Source organism: Aquarana catesbeiana, linkage group LG09 (genome assembly GCF_042186555.1).
Source record: "Aquarana catesbeiana isolate 2022-GZ linkage group LG09, ASM4218655v1, whole genome shotgun sequence".
In the NCBI taxonomy this organism is placed as follows: domain Eukaryota; kingdom Metazoa; phylum Chordata; class Amphibia; order Anura; family Ranidae; genus Aquarana; species Aquarana catesbeiana.
This window is the reverse complement of record NC_133332.1, coordinates 70,264,931-70,284,986: the sequence shown is the minus strand read 5'-3', so window position 1 is coordinate 70,284,986 and position 20,056 is coordinate 70,264,931. Positions and strand designations below refer to the sequence as shown.

At 45.0% G+C, this 20,056-nt stretch overlaps 2 protein-coding genes across 3 annotated transcripts in view; one reads left to right on the top strand and one right to left on the bottom strand.

Moving 5' to 3' along the window:
- Positions 1–1,191: 1,191 nt before the first annotated feature.
- Positions 1,192–16,927, bottom strand: MRPS12 (mitochondrial ribosomal protein S12). Of its 2 annotated transcripts, none has more exons than XM_073598764.1 (3): positions 16,790–16,927; positions 4,960–5,029; positions 1,192–2,495 (listed from the first exon to the last, which is right to left on the bottom strand). In XM_073598764.1, the coding sequence occupies exons 2-3, from the start codon at positions 5,006–5,008 to the stop codon at positions 2,155–2,157; spliced, it is 390 nt and encodes a 129-aa protein (XP_073454865.1). In that variant the 5' UTR covers positions 5,009–5,029; positions 16,790–16,927; the 3' UTR covers positions 1,192–2,154. The 2 variants fall into 2 exon arrangements, with proteins under 2 accessions (XP_073454865.1, XP_073454864.1); XM_073598763.1 differs by having other exon boundaries at positions 1,192–2,549; positions 16,790–16,924.
- Positions 16,928–17,054: 127 nt separating this feature from the next.
- Positions 17,055–20,056, top strand: part of SARS2 (seryl-tRNA synthetase 2, mitochondrial) — a 63,391-nt gene continuing 60,389 nt past the window's right edge. Inside the window, exon 1 of the mRNA XM_073598762.1 lies at positions 17,055–17,389. Within this exon, the coding sequence (XP_073454863.1) occupies positions 17,153–17,389 (237 nt within the window). The 5' untranslated portion in view covers positions 17,055–17,152. The remainder of the gene's footprint in view (positions 17,390–20,056) is intronic.

Here is a 20,056-nt window from a genome sequence, read left to right as displayed (position 1 = left end):
AATCTTCTACATATTTTTGGTAAAAAAATAAATAAATAAAATCGCAATAAGCATATATTGATTGGTTTGTGCAAAAGTTATAGCGTCTACAAAATAGGGGATAGATTTGTAATATTATTATTCTATTAGTAATGGCAGCGATCTGCAATTTTTATCATGACTGCGACATTGCGGTGGACACATTTTTGGGGCCAGTGACATTTATACAGCGATCAGTGCTATAAAAATGCACTGATTACTGTGTAAATGACACTGGCAGGGAAGGGTTAAACACTATGGGCGATCAAGGGGCTAAGTGCGTCCTAGGGAGTGATTCTAACTGTGGGGGGGGGGGGGTGGTGGGACTGCCTGGTGGAGGAGACCGATCGCGGGCCCCTAGTGGACATCGAGTCCGCGGGGCACGCTCACGGAGCATGCGGCAGGCACGCACACCCACTAAGGCCCCTTGCACACTGGTGCGGTTTGCAGGCGTTATTGCGCTAAAAATAGCGCCTGCAAACTGACCTAAAACTGCCGCCACTGTTTCTCCAGTGTGAGGGCTTTCACACTGAAGCGGTGAGCTGGCAGGAGAGAAAAAAAACTCCTGCAAACAGCATCTTTGGAGCGGTGAATTCACCGCTCCTGCCCATTGAAATCAATGGGGCAGCGCGGCTGTAGCGGCGCTATGAGAGCGGTTTTAACCCTTTTTCGGCCGCCAGCGGGGGTTAAAACCGCACCGCTAGCAGTCGAATACGACGGTAAAGCAGCGCTAAAAATAGCGCCGTTTTACCGCCGATGCCCCCACCGCTCCAGTGTGACGTATGGGTACGTCGTTTTGCGTGAAGTGGTTAAATTTGGACAGTAAAACATGTTTTTTTTTCTACCAGTGAATACCTTATACTGTCCACTGCCTGTTTTTTGTCTGGTAAAAAGCCTAGGCTTATGACATCATACACAGCTCTCTCTCTTTCACTCACTCTCCTGAGTGTTTGCCAGGAAGGGGGGGGGGCTTAGAGATGAGTCACAAGAGGGCCAATGAGAGCTGCAGGTGTGTGTCTGTGTAAATCCAGGAAGTGAACAGGCAGCAGCTTCAGCTGCCCACAGTTAAAATCGTTGCAGCCAGACTTAGTGGAGGGAGATTTCTGCAGCATATTTCGCAAGTACAGAATCACAGTATATATAAAATAATATGCAAAGTAGTTGGAGGGAAGCTTCAGAATGGCAAAGATGTTTTTATTACAAATGATGTGAACAGACTGCAGTTCCTCTTTCACTTTAAATACCACCCCAGAGAACTATAACCAACGGAAGCAGAACGCCTATGATAGTGAGGATGGTACAAACCTTATTGTTATAACAGGTATATCTTATTTCCATGTAATACTTCTGCACCCATTTTCAAATTAAGGAGGGTGTGAAAAGCCAAAATTGCCTGCCTCTTATTTGCAGAGCTGAAATAATTGGTTCTGGCTACAGAATAATTTTGACTTTGAGTAGCATGGCAGTGGGAACATTTTCCAAATGAAGCTAGTAGCATGGAAGCAGGTTACATTGCTGATAAAATGATACCAATACTGTAATATGGTAGTGCTAAGTGTTTGGCAACATAGCACCATATTGGAAACATAGCGAAAGTGAATTTTCAAATGGAAATCACTCCAAATACACCATCATATTCCCAAATTTATATTTTGCTTTCCCCAAAAATGTGAGTTTGAAAAAAAATACACATTTTAATAGCAGAAATTTTCGTTGAAAACAGAAGTGCACAAGAGACAGAATCCTGAAGTCCATAAAAACCTAAGGGCCACTTCGTCCATAACTGATCTTGGATGGATATAGGTGGGTTAAATCATCCCATCAGCCTCCTAATATCTCTAGTAGTTCCAGAGGTCAGATCCCTGCACCCCATTTTGCCAACTTCTGCAACCATTATAAGAGTCTTGCTGCTTCTGTTAGGTTTTATTCTTAATCTCAGAGATTGCAGCACCACGAGTCGGACTCCAAGGAACACAAAATAACTGGCTGAGGGAACTTTTGCTGGTGGAGACGCGGGATGCCACTGGAAGACCCCAAATAAAAATAAAATCTCTGATCTTGCTGTACGGATTTTTGTATACTCCTCTGGCTCAGGAATTGGTGGAGAATTAATGACAGGTTGCCCAACGTCCGTTACTACTTTTTCTTCACATGGGCACAGTCATATTTTCCCCGCACCACTTTAAGTTTCACCCCGGGAAGGTCCTGCGTACGGCCACCTTCCACCAGGACAATGCTGTGTTCCTGCAGATTATGTCCTTCGCCTGGAATAAAAACCACCACTTCTTTGCCACTGCTAAGCCGCACACGGGCACACTTGCGGTTTGCGGAGTTGGGTTTCTTGGGTTTGCGGATCATGGTCTTCAGGACAACACCCTTCAACTGAGGACAGCCACCTAAAGGTCCTACTTTGGGAGGAGGACGCTTGGGTCTGCCAGCTCGATGCATCTGATTTAGGGTGGCCATGCTTCGGGACGCTGTAAGTGGAAGAGCGCAGTAATTTGGTACAACTGTCCGAAAGAAGGAGGATCCTATAACCGAAAAGTTGTAAATATTCAGGATGAAAAACGGTATACAAGTAGGGAGTAGAATGAAACATTACCAGTAAAAAAGATTTCCATTGAGAATTCTGTGCTGCTAAAGCCAATATAAAGCAGCACCTGCAAAGAAGAACTATTGGTCCTGCTGTGCTCATTGGTTCCTTCCACCAACCTCTACATCAATACTATGGGGTTGATTTAATGAAGCCAAAATATACTGTGCACTGCGAGTGTAGTTGCGCCACAGCTTAGTAAAAGGAGGGGAGTTGCTGCTGATTTCGATCATCCAATTGTATGCAAGAAAAAAGGCTTTTATTTTATTTTTCTTGCATGCGTTGGGTATTCTTTGCAAAGTGAAGCTTTGCCTCATTTACTAAGCTCTGGAACAACTGCACTTGCAGTGCACAGTAGATTTGCCTTTAATAAATCAACCTGTGTCTTCTAGTGATGTAGGGGTTGGCAGGAGGAGCCACAGAGCTCAGGGGGACCTGGAGGTTCACACTGCTGAAGTGTTGGTTTCTGAGGACTCCTCAGCGGACAATTTCTCTTCACTGTGGAAAACAGGAGAGAAGATTATTTAAATGCTTTTTTGCAGGTGCATTTTAAAAGGCCAAGTTCAACTTTTACAAAAAAAAAAAAAAAAAAAAAAAAAAAAAAAAAAAACACATGCACATCTTTTTGCAGCTAAAAAAAATGTGCATAATTTTTTTTTTTTTTTAAACTCTGCAGCTTGTAAGGCATTGCACCCGCGATCAGCAGATCACGGGTGCAATGCCTTACAAGCTGCAAAATAAAAGTAATGCAATACACATTTTTTTTTTTCTTTTTACCTGCAAAAAGTTGTGCATTTATTATTTTTATAATAACAATGTAATGCCTTGATCCTGCCAACTCTCAGTACACTGTCTGACCATACCCCAATACGTACGGGCAAACAGTTACTGAATGGCAGGAAGAATCAATGGACAACTAGAGCGTTCACCAGCGCCCTCGCAGTTCATTCACAGAAGTCTATAAATGAATGATGTGGCTGTGTGGGTGGAGCACTGCATGGCCGTGCTGTTTTTACATTTTGTGGGGAGCAGATACCCTGCCCGCTGTTGCAGGTTGGGGGTTGGGGGAAGGGAGGAATCAAGGGGGAGAGGAGGCAGGATCTGGGACATGTTACATTCTAAATACAGGTGGAATATAAAGTTTTCCAAAAAGGTGAACTTATCCTTAAAAGTAGAATTAAGGGCAAAATGTTTTTCTGGTGCCTCCACGGCAGCATATGATCACAGGTATGCTGCCATGGCTGGGCACCGGGGAAAAACAAAAAAGACAGTAAGTATGGCACAATTTTAGTTTTTTTTCTCCTTTTGGATAGAGTAAAAAGGAGGGTTATAACCCCTGTCAGTTTTCTTGCCATCTGTGTCCCATTGCGGAGATTTCCCCTTACTTCCTATCCCATAGCCAAACAGGAAGTGAGAGAATCCCCTGGTTGTTACCAGAACTAAATGTCCTTATTGGTAGATTTCCCCAAAAATATGACAACCTAAAAATATGGGGATTTTCTTTCTCTCATTCTCGATGATAGAGAGGGAGAATCTCCCTAATGCAGACACAGCAATAAAAAAAAAGTCTGACAGGTGTTCTAATGCCTCTCCACTCTCTCCAAAACTAGAAAAAGGGAAAAAAAAAAACCTTTAGGTATACTTTTATTTTTTGTTATTATGCAAACACACTGTTGTGGAGCTCATAGTGCACATGCATTGTGTAAAGCAGGCAGCAGCTACATTCTCCACTAATCTGATGCCCACTTAGGCAGATTAGCCCATGTGCATCAAATCCTATACTTTTTGGGAGCCCAGAAATCATAGGTGCAGCCAGCACCCCTTTAAAATCAACCTGAAACACATGGCGACAGTGAAGAAAAATCATCTGCTGAGGAAATTTCAGAAACTGAAACTTCAGGAGTGTCGAACCTTCAGGTTCCCCCCTAAGCTCTGTGGTTTCTCCCCATAAGCTGCCACAGCCGGGTGCCCACAGTTGCTATGATGGCGCCGCAGAGAGGAGGGAAAGAAGAGCAAGGCTCCAGGCGGCCGCATCGCTGGACCGTGGGACAGGTAAGTGTGTTTATTAAAAGTCAGCAGCTATGCTTTTTGTAGCTGCTGAGAGTCCCGGACAGACGAGTTCCTTTCTAAAGTGGAACTAAATTCTATCTGAGCACCACAAGCTGAAAACATTTATTCATTCACCTTTTAATATTCAAAGCAAACTCCTCCATCCATGTCTCAATGCTTCAATTTTTTTGAAAAATCACTTTGAAAAAACACACCACTGAATAAGTAACCCTTCTGTGTTCAAGCATTTATTGTGCTTAGGCTCAGCATCAACGGACAATGCTGAAGAACAGACTTACCCCATGTCCAAGGTGCAGAGACCAGGCTCCGAATTCCAGCAAAGACCATTCTGGCTCAGGTAGATGTTATCTGTCAAGACAGAGGGATAGAGTGTGACCTGGATTACTGCCTAGCATCATGTTTTACGTATATATACACACACAAAATATAATTTTATATATATATATATATATATATATATATATATATATATATATATATATATATATATATATATATATATATATATATATATATATATATATATATACACACACACATACATATACATATATACATACATATACACACACACATATACACACACACACACACACCTCACATTTTTGTAAATATTTTATAATATAGCATAGGCTATAAGAAGATTGCCAAGACCCTGAAACTGAGCTGAAAAGGTATAAAATACTGTGCCAACCTATAGTACAAAAGCAGCCAACACAACAATATGATTAATTGTAATAGGAATGTGAGACTAAAAATGTCGCGCTAGAAAATTTGTTCAAATAAAAATAGGTCTACCTAAAAAAGTAGTTGCTCTCAAGAGACAAACGTGTGAATAATGTGTAAACACCGTAAGGCGAAATGGAGGGAGTGATATGCAGCAGTGAATCACTCACTGTAAACTATCATCGGATATTATATATAAGCATTACATATATATGGATATATGTGAATAAACATATATATAAATGTGGTACAGTGCAAAAAAAAAGGTGCATACCAAAAAATACAAGTGATAAATAAAAAGCAAAAACGTGAATGAAACAATATGTGAATGAGTGGAAAGTGACAATATAAAAGTTCCAAAAGGTGGTGATAATTGGGAGAGAGGACTGAGGGAATATCTTCAAATAAAATCAGTGATCTTCAAAGTAGGTACATTCGGTGGTGAGTATACACCCAGGAGTGCTGACACCATCGAAAGGGCAAAGGAAGAATAAGGTACCCTTACCGGGAGTGGTGGACCCAGCTCACCATACGGCGGTGGATCAGTAAGGCGTAGTATCAGAAACTTGAAGAGGAACAGGTTCCACTCAGAACAGGCTTCACCATGTCCCACCACGGAAGCTGAGTGCAGGTGCTCAGCAGCACGTGCTTCATATCCAGAGGTTGTCTTTGGGAAAAAGACGTATGAGTGCTGCCAGCATTCCTGCAGAGGTTGAAGGGGTGGGGGGGTCAGCCTGTCAGTGCTCAGACCATATACTGCAAACTGCATCAAATTGGTTTGTATGGCTTTCGTCCCAGAAGGAAGCATCTTCTAAAGATTATGCACAAGAAAGCCCGCAAAACGGTTTGCTGAAGACAAGCAGACTAAGCACATGGATTACTGGAACCATGTCCTGTGGTCTGATGAGACCAAGATAAACTTATTTGGTTCAGATGGTGTCAAGCGTGTGTGGCGGCAACCAGGTGAGGAGTACAAAGACAAGTGTGTCTTGCCTAAAGTCAAGATGGTGGTGGGATGTCATTGTCTGGGGCTGCATGAGTGCTGCCGGCACTGGGGAGCTACAGTTCATTGAGGGAACCATGAATGCCAACATGTACTGTGACATACAGAAGCAGAGCATGATCCCCTCCCTTCGGGGACTGGGCCACAGGGCAGTATTCCAACATAACGACCACTGCCTTGCTAAAGAAGCTGAGGGTAAAAGGTGACCAAGCATGTCTCCAGACCTAAACCCTATTGAGCATCTGAGGGGCATCCTGAAACGGAAGGTGGACGAGGGCAAGGTCTGTAACATCCACCAGCTCCGTGATGTCATCATGGAGGAGTGGAAGAGGACTCCAGTGGCAACCTGTGAAGCTCTGGTGAACTCCATGCCCAAGAGGGTTAAGGCAGTGCTGGAAAATAATGGTGGCCACACAAAATATTGACATTTTGAGCCCAATTTTTTAATTCACTTAGGGGTGTTACTCACTTTTGTTGCCAGCGGTTTAGACATTAATGGCTGTGTGTTGAGTTATTTTGAGAGGACAGCAAATTTACACTGTTATACAAGCTGTACAATCACTACTTTACATTGTAGCAAAGTGTCATTTCTTCAGTGTTGTCACATGAAAAGATATAATAAAATATTTACAAAAATGTGAGGGGTGTACTTACTTTTGTGAGATACTGTATATGTATAAAATCTCTGGAAAAAAAACCCCTTAGAACCCCAGGCCAGACAGACAATCTCTGCTCCCTTGATTACAGAAGGAGCCAAGTCCTGTGCTAGGACAGTGCTACACATATATATCACACACACACACACCGGTTAAAATAAGTATTGAACACGTCACCATTTTTCTAGGTAAATCCATTTCTAAAAAGGTGCCATTGACATAACATTTTTCACCACATGTCAAAAACAACCCATACATACAAAGAAACCAAAACAAATGCGGTCAGAAATGAAGTTCTGTGTAATAAAATAGAATGATACAGGGAAAAAGTATTGAACACGCCAACTGAAATTTAAAATACTTGGTACAAAATCCTTTGTTGGTAATGACAGCTTCAAGACGCCTCCTGTATGGAGAAACTAGTCACATGCATTGCTCAGGTGTGGTTTTGGTCCATTCTTCAAATCTTGAAGGTTCTGTGGGCCTCTTCTATGAACTCTGATCTCTCTTCTTTCCATAGATTTTCTATTGGATTCCAGTCAGGTGATTGGCTGGGCCATTCTAGCAGCTTTATTTCCTGTCGCATCATGGCAGCATACACCTATGGGTTGTGGCTCCGCCCCCGCAACCTGATAGGACCGCGTAGCTATTAAAGTCTGAGAGAGCCCCTGCCCCAGCATTCTCCTTTTTTTCCCTCACCTGTCAAGGACCGAAAACATGCATCCCTTACCTAAAACATTCGCCCCAGCCAGGTTCTAGCCTCTCCTGGGTGGAAGTCCTATCCTGTACAGCCTCTAAATGAGCTCAATGGAAGGAACCCCACTCTGATGGTCTCAGGGGTATGTTACAATACATTACAAACCTTAAACAGGTTTATGGATCGCAGTGGTCTCCAGCTCCTTTCTGTGCACCTGTGGGTAACTTCCCCTCCTGTCTGTCTCCATAGCTCCAGCTTGTCAGGATATCCCACTTTCCAGCTTCCAAAATGGCGTCGGAGGCCTCAGAGCGCATCTGAGCATGCTCGAGCGTGACGTCATCACCCCAGGACGGCGGCAAGTTTAAAAATGCTGTAATGTCAGCATTTTCTTGTCTCTTCTCTCCTGAGCCTGTAAGGGGGAATTTTGACCGGATTTCTGTTGCTACTCTACCCAGCTGTTCTACCCTGTCTCTCTCTTGCTATCTCCACGCCCAGGTAAGATCTATGATGGCTTTTTTCTTTGCTTGTTTACTATCTGCTATCCCATGCATGCTAAGCCACCTATATAATTATAGGTTGATTCATCACCTTTCATGGAGACCGTTGCCCAGGTAGACCATCGCCAGCCTACTAGGTAAGAGGGGATGATGGGTAAGTATGAAGAGAAGGAAAAAGAAAGCCCTCACTAATGCTGTTTAAATTGAACAGCCCCACCAGGTCTTCCAGATCGTCACATTCAAGACGAGGGGAGCCTTCAAGAAGGAGCCGCTCAAGCCACAGGCAGAGTCGCTCAGAGCGCGGCAGAAGTCGCTCAAGTCGCAGAAGCCGCTCAAGTCGCAGGAGGAGCAGATCAAGTCGCAGGAGAAGCCGATCAAGATCAAGGCATAGTCGCTCCCACCACAAAAAATCCCCTGCGCGCAGGAAATTTCCTGTCACCCAGCCTTCCCGTCCACCCGGGAACTCCTGCTGGATTTGCGGTGCTACAGCACTTCCAGACAAACTGGCCTGTCGCACATGCTTCATTGAGGCAACTAAGGACAGAGAAACAGAGGCAAGAGAACCAATTGATCCACCACAAGTCGCAGAGCCAGAAGCCAGCAGACCTATACAAAGTACCTCATCCACTGCCCCATCATCATCAAAGACGTCAGACCCTCTCTCTGACACTGATGATCTAGGAGGTATCCACCGGCTTCGACTTCTCATTGATCGACCCATTCGTGAAGTCAGTAAAAGAGGCGATCGACTGGGTGGAAGAAAAAGAAACTCCTCAAAAAGTGAGGAAATACTTTCCAAATCTTAAAAAAGACCCAGAGAACTTCCCGTTCATTGAGGAACTTGAGGATCTAATTAAGGATGAGTGGCAAAAGCCAGAGAAAAAAACTGGCCTCAGCAACAGATTATCAAAACTCTATCCACTTAAAGAGCCTAACGTCAACCCACTAATATCTCCTCCAGTGGTCGACTCCTCCCTAATGCGCCTCGCCAGGCACGTAACACTTCCAATAGAGGATGCAGTCACATTCAAAGATGTCCTGGATAGAAAGATCGATCTGGATCTTAAGAGAACCTACCTCTCGGCAGGTGGCGCTTGCAGGCCAGCAATAGCATTGGCTGCCGTCGGTAAGGCTATCTCAAGCTGGTCCACGATGGCCGAGAAGCTGGTATCAGAAGGAATAGAGCAGGAGAAAGTTATCTCAGCACTCCAAGAACTTAGTCTTGCAGGCGACTTTGTCGCAGAAGCCTCTGTGGATATAATTAAAACCACTTCAAGAGCAATGTTAAGCTCAGTAATGGCCAGAAGGGCGCTCTGGTTAAAACCCTGGTCGGCAGATCCCTCCTCAAAATCCAATTGGTGCAAAATACCCTTTGATGGCGTAAACCTTTTTGGAGAAAAACTGGACGTGGCTATTTCTAAAGTCACGGGGGGAAAATCGGGGACTCATCCCTTCAGATAGGAGGCCCAGGCAGCAGAGACCACCGGTTTCTAGAAGAAATCTGCCAGATAAATACAGAGAGGCAAGATCCTACAGGCCCGGAAAAGAGTATAGGAGGAACTGGAAGAATCCCCAGTCATCATTCCTCAAGCTCCAAAAGTCTAAGACCCCTGCGTCAGGGGAACAAAAGTTTTTTTGAAGGTGCGTCCGCCCAACCAGCTTTAGTGGGGGCCAGACTCATGAGTTTCAAGCAGGTCTGGGCGGATACAATAAAGGACCCATGGACGATAGACACTGTCCAGTTCGGCCACAAATGGAAATTCAAGACACGGGCTCCAAGAGACCAATTCTCTGTAACCAGATTACCTGCATCTCGGGAAAAAAGGATGCTACTGACAAAGTACGTCCAAGACCTGTTACAAAAGGAAGCCATAGTGGAAGTTCCAATATCCCAAAGGTCAACGGGATTCTACTCCCCGTTGTTTCTGGTGAAGAAGAAATCGGGGGATCTACGCCCTGTCTTAGATCTAAAGAATCTCAATCGCTCAATCTTAGTCGAGACATTCAAAATGGAGAGCCTCCAGTCAATTCTTCGGGCCATGAATATCGGGGATTGGATGCTTTCCGTCGATTTACAAGACGCCTATCTGCACGTCCCCATTCATATCTCATTCCAAAAATGTCTCCGCTTTGCGGTAGGTCTGCATCATTTTCAATTCCGAAGCCTCCCGTTCGGGATCTCCACCGCTCCAAGGACATTCACAAAAATCTTACTGCCAGTAATAGCCTTACTAAGAGAACAAGGATTGAGGGTCCATCATTACCTGGACGACATCCTTTTGCTAGCAGACAATCAGGATTCCCTTCTACTGCATCGATCCATTCTGATTACCACCCTACAAAACTTCGGCTGGATCATAAACGGGGGGAAAAGCAATCTGCAGCCCACTCAGAGAATGATATTCCTGGGGGCGGAACTAGACACCCGTCTCAATACGGTGGAACTTCCGCAGGAAAAAATTCCCAGCCTCATTCAGAAGGCAAGAAAGTTATTAGCCTCTACCACACTACCAGCCCGGGAGTACCTCAGCATACTGGGGTCATTCTCAGCAACCATCCCAATGGTACAATGGGCCCAATGGAACACCAGACCTCTGCAAGCATCATTGTTAAAACAATGGAACGGGGTATCATTGTCTCAGCTGATCGCAGTCCAGAAAGAAATAAAACAATCACTCTGGTGGTGGACCAGATTGAACAATCTGAAGAGATGCAGGCATATAGTCCCTCTTCCTCAGGAAATAATCACTTCAGACGCCAGCCTGAAGGGCTGGGGGGCACACTACCGCCATCACGCAGTCCAGGGCCTTTGGACATTCAGAACACAGAACGTGGTTTCAAATATATTGGAGATGAAAGCAGCTTTCCAAGCTCTGTTAGCCTTCAGCCCCCTCCTCAGGGGGAAAGAGGTCCTGCTAAAATTGGACAACAGAGTGGCAGTTGCCTATATCAACAGGCAGGGGGGCACCAGGAGTCGCTCCATGATGCGGGAAGTCCGTCCAGTCTTCGAGTGGGCACAGCTGAACCTGTCGGGATTAACGGCAGCGTATGTCCCAGGAGTCCAAAATCAACTAGCCGACTCTCTAAGTCGGACCTTTGTATCAAACAACGAGTGGGCCTTAAGTCACCAAGCCTTTACCCTCATAACCCAGACCTGGGGGATACCGGATATAGACCTGGCAGCAACACCGGTCAACACGAAATGCCAGAGATATCTAGCCAGAATTCCTTTCCCATCGGCAGAAGGCACGGATTGCCTACAACACGACTGGAACTTCCGTTTGGGGTACATATTTCCGCCAACACCACTCATTCCGAGATTCTTACTCAGACTCAAGAGGTCGAAAGCCACAGTGCTAGCAGTCCTCCCATTTTGGCCGAGACGACCATGGTTTACGACGCTCCTCCAATTGAGCACAGCAGAACCACTGACACTCCCAATGACAGCGGATATACTGTCGCAGGGGCAACTCCTTCACCCATTTCCGGAGAGGCTGCATCTAACAGCATGGAGATTGAAAGGACTAGGTTCTTAGTCCAAGGTTGCTCCCAGAAAGTGATAGACACTCTCCTCCAGGCCAGAAAATCCACGACCAATAAAACCTATAAAAGGGTCTGGGAGAGTTTTCTCTTAGTCGCACAACAGCAATCCTGGAACCCGGCATCTCCATCAGTTCCTCCAGTTAGGTCTAGATAAAGGTCTTAGGTCTAGTACCCTGAAGGTACATGTATCAGCCCTATCCGCTATGACAGGAGTGAAATGGGCTCAAGAACCTCTCATCATCCAATTTCAGAAGGCTTGCCTAAAGCTGAGACCACCTAGGAAACCTTCCTTCCCGACATGGGATCTTTCAGTAGTTTTGGAAGCCTTATCCCATGAGCCATTTTTTCCGTTAGAGAATGTTTCCCTGTGGGACCTAACTCTCAAAGTCACTTTCCTAATAGCAATTACATCAGCTAAAAGGGTATCGGAAATTCAGGCCTTACAGGCTAAGGAACCATACTTGATGTTCTATCCAGACAAAGTAGTCTTAAAACCATCGGATCGCTTCATCCCGAAAGTGTCATCATCTTTCCACTTTAACCAAGAACTATGTCTCCCCGCCCTATCCACAGAACAGGGTGATTCACATCCGCTTGACATAAAGTCGAATATCCAGGCCTACCTCCTGGCAACCAGCAATTTAAGGAAGACAGAGGACCTACTGGTCATTCCTCATGGGTTTAGAAGAGGACAAGCAGCAACCTCTCGCACCATCGCAGCATGGTTGGTGAAGATCATTAAGAGAGCTTACGCATCTAACAATGCACGAGTACCTGAGGGCTTAAGGGCACACTCCACAAGGGCAATGGCGACCTCCTGGGCGGCCTACTGCAGGGTATCAGCCGAAACCATCTGCAAAGCAGCCACTTGGTCTTCGAAAACCACTTTTATCTCTCATTATAAAGTGGACTCCGCTAGATTGTCCACGGTAGAGTTTGGGAGAGCAATTATTCAGGCTAACTCCTCAATACCTTCTAAATAAAAAACTTATCTTTTGCTCATACCCACCCAGTTTGCGAGTTATTCCCCATAGGTGTATGCTGCCATGATGCGACAGGAAAACGGAAAATTGTATACTCACCTTTCCGTAATTTTCCTTTCCTGTCGCATCTCATGGCAGCATACAAATGCCCACCCATCTGAGGTGAGGTATATATACACGGAGAATGCTGGGGCAGGGGCTCTCTCAGACTTTAATAGCTACGCGGTCCTATCAGGTTGCGGGGGCGGAGCCACAACCCATAGGTGTATGCTGCCATGAGATGCGACAGGAAAGGAAAATTACGGAAAGGTGAGTATACAATTTTCCGTTTTTCTTTCTTTGAAACCAATTGAGAGTTTCCTTGGCTTTATGTTTGGGATCATTGTCTTGCTAAAATGTCCACCATCATTTCATCTTCATCATCCTGCTAGATGGCAGCAGATTTTTATCAACAAACGTCTTGGTACATTTTTCCATTCATCCTTCCTTCAATAACATGAAGTTTGCCAGTACCATATGCTGAAAAACAGCCCCACACCATGATGTTCCCACCTCCATACTTCACTGTTGGTATGGGGGTGTTTTTGGAGTGATATGCAGTGCCATTTGACCTTCAAACAGTGAGTATTATGGCATCCAAAGAGTTCAATTTTAGTCTCATCTGACCAGATTATATTCTCCCAGTATTTCCAAGGCTTTTCTAAATGTTGTGCAGAAAACTTTAAACAAGCTTCAACATGCTTTTTCTTCAGAAATGGAGTCTTGCGCGGTGAGCGTGCATACCGGCCATGGCAGTTGAGTGCATTACTTATTGTTTTCTTTGAAACAATTGTACCTGCTAATTCCAGGTCTTTCTGAAGCTCTCCACAAGTGGTCATTGGCTCTTGGAGAACTCTTCTGATAATTCTTTTCGCTCTCTGTCAGAAATCTCATAAGGAGCACCTGGTCGTCGTCAGTTTATGGTGAAATTATGTTCTTTCCACTTCCAGATTATGGTCCCAACAGTGCTCACTGGAACATTCAGAAGTTTAGAAATCCTTCAGTATGTTTTGCAATAATAAGGTTGTGAAGGTATGGAGAGAGCTCTTTGCTTTTACCCATCATGAGATGTTTGTGTAACACCTTGGTAACAAGACACCTTTCTTTTTTTATAGGCCATCGGGTGAGACTGAACCAGCTGATATTAATTTGCACTGACAAGGGTCCAGATTGCTTTCTAATTACTGATAGATTTCAGTTGGTGTCTTGGCTCTCCATACCTTTTGCACCTCAGTTTTTCTTCATGTGTTCATACTTTTTCCATGCGTCATTCCATTTTATTGCACATAACTTAATTGCTGAACTTATTTGTTTTGGTTTCTTTGTATGTATGGATTGGATGGCTTGTTACTGTGGTGAAAATTTCTTGTCAAAAGCACCTTTAGAAATATATTTACCGGGTGTGTATAATATATAACGTCAGCATGTATCCTCCTTCAGACGCATTTGGTCATATGTGACGTCAGTTTGGTTCCCCATTGACGTCACATATGACGAAACACGTCTGTAGGATACATGCTGACGTCACCACGCTGTCTCGCTAGGAGGACGGGGGTTTTGTTTGCAGCCGGCTGGCTTTGTAATTTTATGGGCAATTTTTAAACTTCTATGATGTAAGTGCAATACTGTTTTTTACAAATAAATATCCATTAGGCAATATTACACTATGGTAGTTCTCTTTCTTCTGGGTTACTGCTGAGTGAGTTGCTGATTTAGTGGTCTCACCAGTGTTTGAATATATCTGTGAAATCATCCATCCATTGCCTATCTCTACGATCTTCGGTGCAAGCACAGGCCTTGGCTGGGCAATAGCCACATGCTGGTTTTGCTTGCAATCTGGTAAGCGATTTTTTCTTAAGGTGGTGGCACACTTATTGAATGAACTCACTGTGGTGTTAATTGAACAATTGATGAATATTATCCCACATTTTTTTGCCTTATGAGAGATGTCTTCCATTTCTACAATCAATTCTCTGGTAATTGGACTTTATTAGTGCGGCTTCTTCTTTCTTATGTTTTTCTGTGTATATCTCACATTGAGCTGCTGCTTATTGAAATTTTTTTTTAGTGTTTATTTGTAATGATACATTAGCACAGTTTTTACATATATATATACACACACACCAACCGATCACTTTATTAGGTACACCTGTTCAATTGTGTGGTAACACAAATTGTTAAATCAATCACATGGCAGCAACTCAATGCATTTAGGCATCTAGATGTGGTGAAGACGACTTGCTGAAGTTCAAACGGAGCATCATAATAAGGGAAAAAAAGGGGATTTAAGTAACTTTGAACGTGGCATGGTTGTTGGTGCCAGACGGGCTGGTCTGAGCATTTCAAAAACTGCTGATCTACTGGGATTTTCACACACAACCATCTCTAGGGTTTACAGAGAATGGTCTGAAAAAAAGAAAATATCCAGTGAGCGGCAGTTGTGTGGATGAAAATGTCTTGTTGATGTCAGAGGAGAATGGGCAGACTGGTTCCAGATGATAGAAAGGCAACAGTAACTCAAATAACCACTCGGTACAACCAAGGTATGCAGAACACCATCTCTGAACACACAACACATCAAACCTTGAAGCAGATGGGCTACAGCAGCAGAAGGCCACTCCTGTCAGCTAAGAACAGGAAACTGAGGCTACAACTCACACAGGATCACCAAAATTGGACAATAGAAGATTGGAAAAACATTGTCTGGTCTGATGAGTCTGGATTTCGCTGAGACATTCATATTGTAGGGTCAGAATTTGGTGTAAACAACATGAAAGTATGGATCCATCCTGTCTTGTATCAACAGTTCAGGCTGGTGGTGTAATGGTGGGGGGGGGGATATTTTCTTGGCACACTTTGGGCCTCTTAGTACCAATTGAGTATCATTTAAACACCACGGCCCACCTGAGTATTGTTGCTGACCATGTCCATCCCTTTATGACTACAGTGTACACATCTTCTGATGGCTCCTTCCAGCAGGATAATGCACCATATCACAAAGATCAAATCATCTCACCACTGGTTTCTTGAACATGACAATGAGGTCCCTGTACTCCAATGTCCTCCACACTCACCAGATCTCATCCAATAGAGCACCTTTGGGATGTGGTGGAATGGGAGATTCGCAACATGGATGTGCAGCCAACAAATCTGCAGCAACTGAGTGATGCTATCATGTCACTATGGACCAAAATCTCTGAGGAATGTTTCCAACAACTCATTGGATCTATACCATGAAGAATGAAGGCAGGTCTGAAGGGAAAAGGGGGTCCAACCTGGTACTAGCGAGGTGTACCTAATAAAGTGGTCGGTGGGTGTATGTCATATATATATATATATATATATCGATCGTATAAAATTGTGCTGATAAATATGAAAAGGAATAATGTGTCTGTGATGTATCTCAGGGGAGGCCTCCATGCTGACATTCACCTCTCACACACCAGTCATGTGCTGCACATAAGGTGATTATTTATTTATTTATTTATTTATTTCAGGTACTTATATAGCGCCGTCAATTTACGCAGCGCTTTACATATACATTGTACATTCACATCAGTCCCTACCCTCAAGGAGCTTACAATCTAAGGTCCCTAACTCACATTCATACATACTAGGGACAATTTAGACAGGATCCAATTAACCTACCAGCATGTCTTTGGAGTGTGGGAGGAAACCGGAGTACCCGGAGGAAACCCACGCAGACACAGGGAGAACATGCAAACTCCAGGCAGGTAGTGTCGTGGTTGGAGATTCGAACCAGCGACCCTTCTTACTGCTAGGCGAGAGTGCTACCACTACACCACTGTGCCGCCCCATTATCAGCAGTGATCTCCTTCACCAGCATGAAGCTGATCTCCCTGTGTAGTTCTATCATTGGGGATTACAGTCTGCCTCCCTATACATTCATACACTTCATTAATACACACTAGAAGTCCCAGCATGCCTTGCTATCCTCACTCACCTTGAAGAGCCCCCAAGACCCGACCCACACACAGTACACCATGTGCGGCTACTTCCGGGTCACAGTAAAACCGGGCGGAGTTAGTAAGGTTAGATTTTCCCCTCGCCCAATCACATAATCGAAGCTCTGCCCATCTAGTAAGTAACTAGATGCCTCTTCGCCAATGACAGTCCGCTACTAAAAGCCTGCTACTGACAGGTTTTCAAGTTATTGTTCCATGATTGGTGCAGCCTGTACAGCAGGGGCCATACAGGCTGCCTGTGATTGGTTACAGAGGTCTAGGACGTTCCACGATTGGCCGATGGCAGTGCCAGAGAGTCCGGTTCGCCTTGTGATTGGTCAGTTTCGGGGTTCCCGGAGAAGATGGCAGCCCGCATGCTGGTCAGGCTGTGTGCCCGGTCGGTGTGGAGGGGGGCGGCGGGGAGCCGGGCACTGAGTGGGGGGGAGCCGGCTAGCCGCCTCTACGGACATGTGAAGGAGGGATACAGCGGGCGGCCTCAGCTGGACATGGAGAGACTCAGCCGGGAGCTGGAGGAGGCGGAGCGGGAGCTGAGAGAGAGGAGACCCGGGAGAGCTCCGGAGGGGGAACTGAGAGCTCTGGTGAGGAGGACACTGATATCACCCCTCCCCCACTGATATCACATGCCCACTGATATCACCCCTCCCCCACTGATATCACATCCCCACTGATATCACCCCTCCCCCACTGATCACTGATATCACATCCCCACTGATATCACATGCCCACTGATATCACCCCTCCCCCACTGATATCACATCCCCACTGATATCACCCCTCCCCCACTGATCACTGATATCACATCCCCACTGATATCACATCCCCACTGATATCACCCCTCCCCCACTGATATCACATCCCCACTGATATCACATCCCCACTGATCACCCCTCCCCCACTGATCACTGATATCACATCCCCACTGATATCACATCCCACTGATATCACCCCTCCCCCACTGATATCACATCCCCACTGATATCACATCCCCACTGATCACCCCTCCCCCACTGATCACTGATATCACATCCCCACTGATATCACCCCTCCCCCACTGATCACTGATATCACATCCCCACTGATATCACATCCCACTGATATCACCCCTCCCCCACTGATATCACATCCCCACTGATATCACCCCTCCCCCACTGATCACTGATATCACATCCCCACTGATATCACATCCCACTGATATCACCCCTCCCCCACTGATATCACATCCCACTGATATCACCCCTCCCCCACTGATATCACATGCCCACTGATATCACCCCTCCCCCACTGATCACTGATATCACATCCCCACTGATATCACCCCTCCCCCACTGATCACTGATATCACATCCCCACTGATATCACCCCTCCCCCACTGATCACTGATATCACATCCCCACTGATATCACATCCCACTGATATCACCCCTCCCCCACTGATATCACATCCCACTGATATCACCCCTCCCCCACTGATATCACATGCCCACTGATATCACCCCTCCCCCACTGATCACTGATATCACATCCCCACTGATATCACCCCTCCCCCACTGATCACTGATATCACATCCCCACTGATATCACATCCCACTGATATCACCCCTCCCCCACTGATATCACCCCTCCCCCACTGATATCACCCCTCCCCCACTGATATCACACCCCACTGATATCACCCCTCCCCCACTGATTACATCAGGGAGGACACACCGTGCTTACTGACACCTTACTGACTGACACACAGCGCTTACTGACACCTTACTGACACCCAACACTTAATTACACTTTACTGACTGACACACAGCATTTACTGACACTTTGCTGACTGACACCAAACACAGACACTTTACTGACTGACACTTGACTGACACCAAACACTTACTGACACTTTACTTACTGACACCCAAAACTTACTAACACTTTACTGACTGACAAACAGCACTGACTGGCACACACCACTTACTGACACTTTACTGACACTCAACTCTTGCTGACACTTTACTGGCTGACACTCAGCACTTACTGACACTTTACTGACACTCAGCACTTACTGACACTTTACTGACTGACACAGCACTTACTGACACTTTACTGACTGACACAGCACTTACTGACACTTTACTGACTGACACAGCACTTACTGACACTTTACTGACTGACACACAGCACTTACTGACACTTTACTGACTGACACACAGCACTTACTGACACTTTACTGACTGACACACAGCACTTACTGACACTTTACTGACTGACAGCACTTACTGACACTACTGACACACAACACTTACTGAAACTTTACTTACTGACACAGAACTTACTGACAACCAACATTTACTGACACTTTATTGTCACCCAAAACTTACTGACACCGAAAACTTACTGACACTTTACTGACTGACGCACAACACTTACTGACACTTTACTGACTGACACACAGCACTTACTGACACCCAACACTTACTGACACACAGTGCTTACTGATACTTTACTGACTGACACAGAACTTACACCCAGCACTTACTGACACTTTACTGACTGACACACAGTGCTTACTGACACTTTACTGACTGACACAGAACTTACTGACTGACACACAGTACTGACTGACACTTGACTGACACCAAACACTTACTGACACTTTACTGACTGACACACAACACTTACTAACACCCAAAACTTACTAATACTTTACTGACTGACAAACAGCACTTACTGACACTTTACTGACACTCAACACTTGCTGACACTTTACTGACACACAACACTTACTGACTGACACACAACACTTACTGAAACTTTACTGACTGACACACAACACTTACTGACACTTTACTGACACCGAAAACTTAATGACACTTTACTGACTGACACACAGCACTTACTGACACTTTACTGACTGACACACAGCACTTACTGACACCCAACACTTACTGACACTTACTGACACACAGTGCTTACTGATACTTTACTGACTGACACAGAACTTACACCCAGCACTTACTAACACTTTACTGACTGACACACAGTGCTTACTGACACAGAACTTACTGACACTTTACTGACTGACACACAGTACTTACTGACACACATCACTTACTGACCCAACTTACACCCAACACTTACTGACACACAGTACTTACTGACACCCAACACTTACTGACACATCACTTACTGACACAAAACTTACACCCAACACTTACTGACACTTTACTCACTGACACAACGCTTACTGACACTTTACTGATT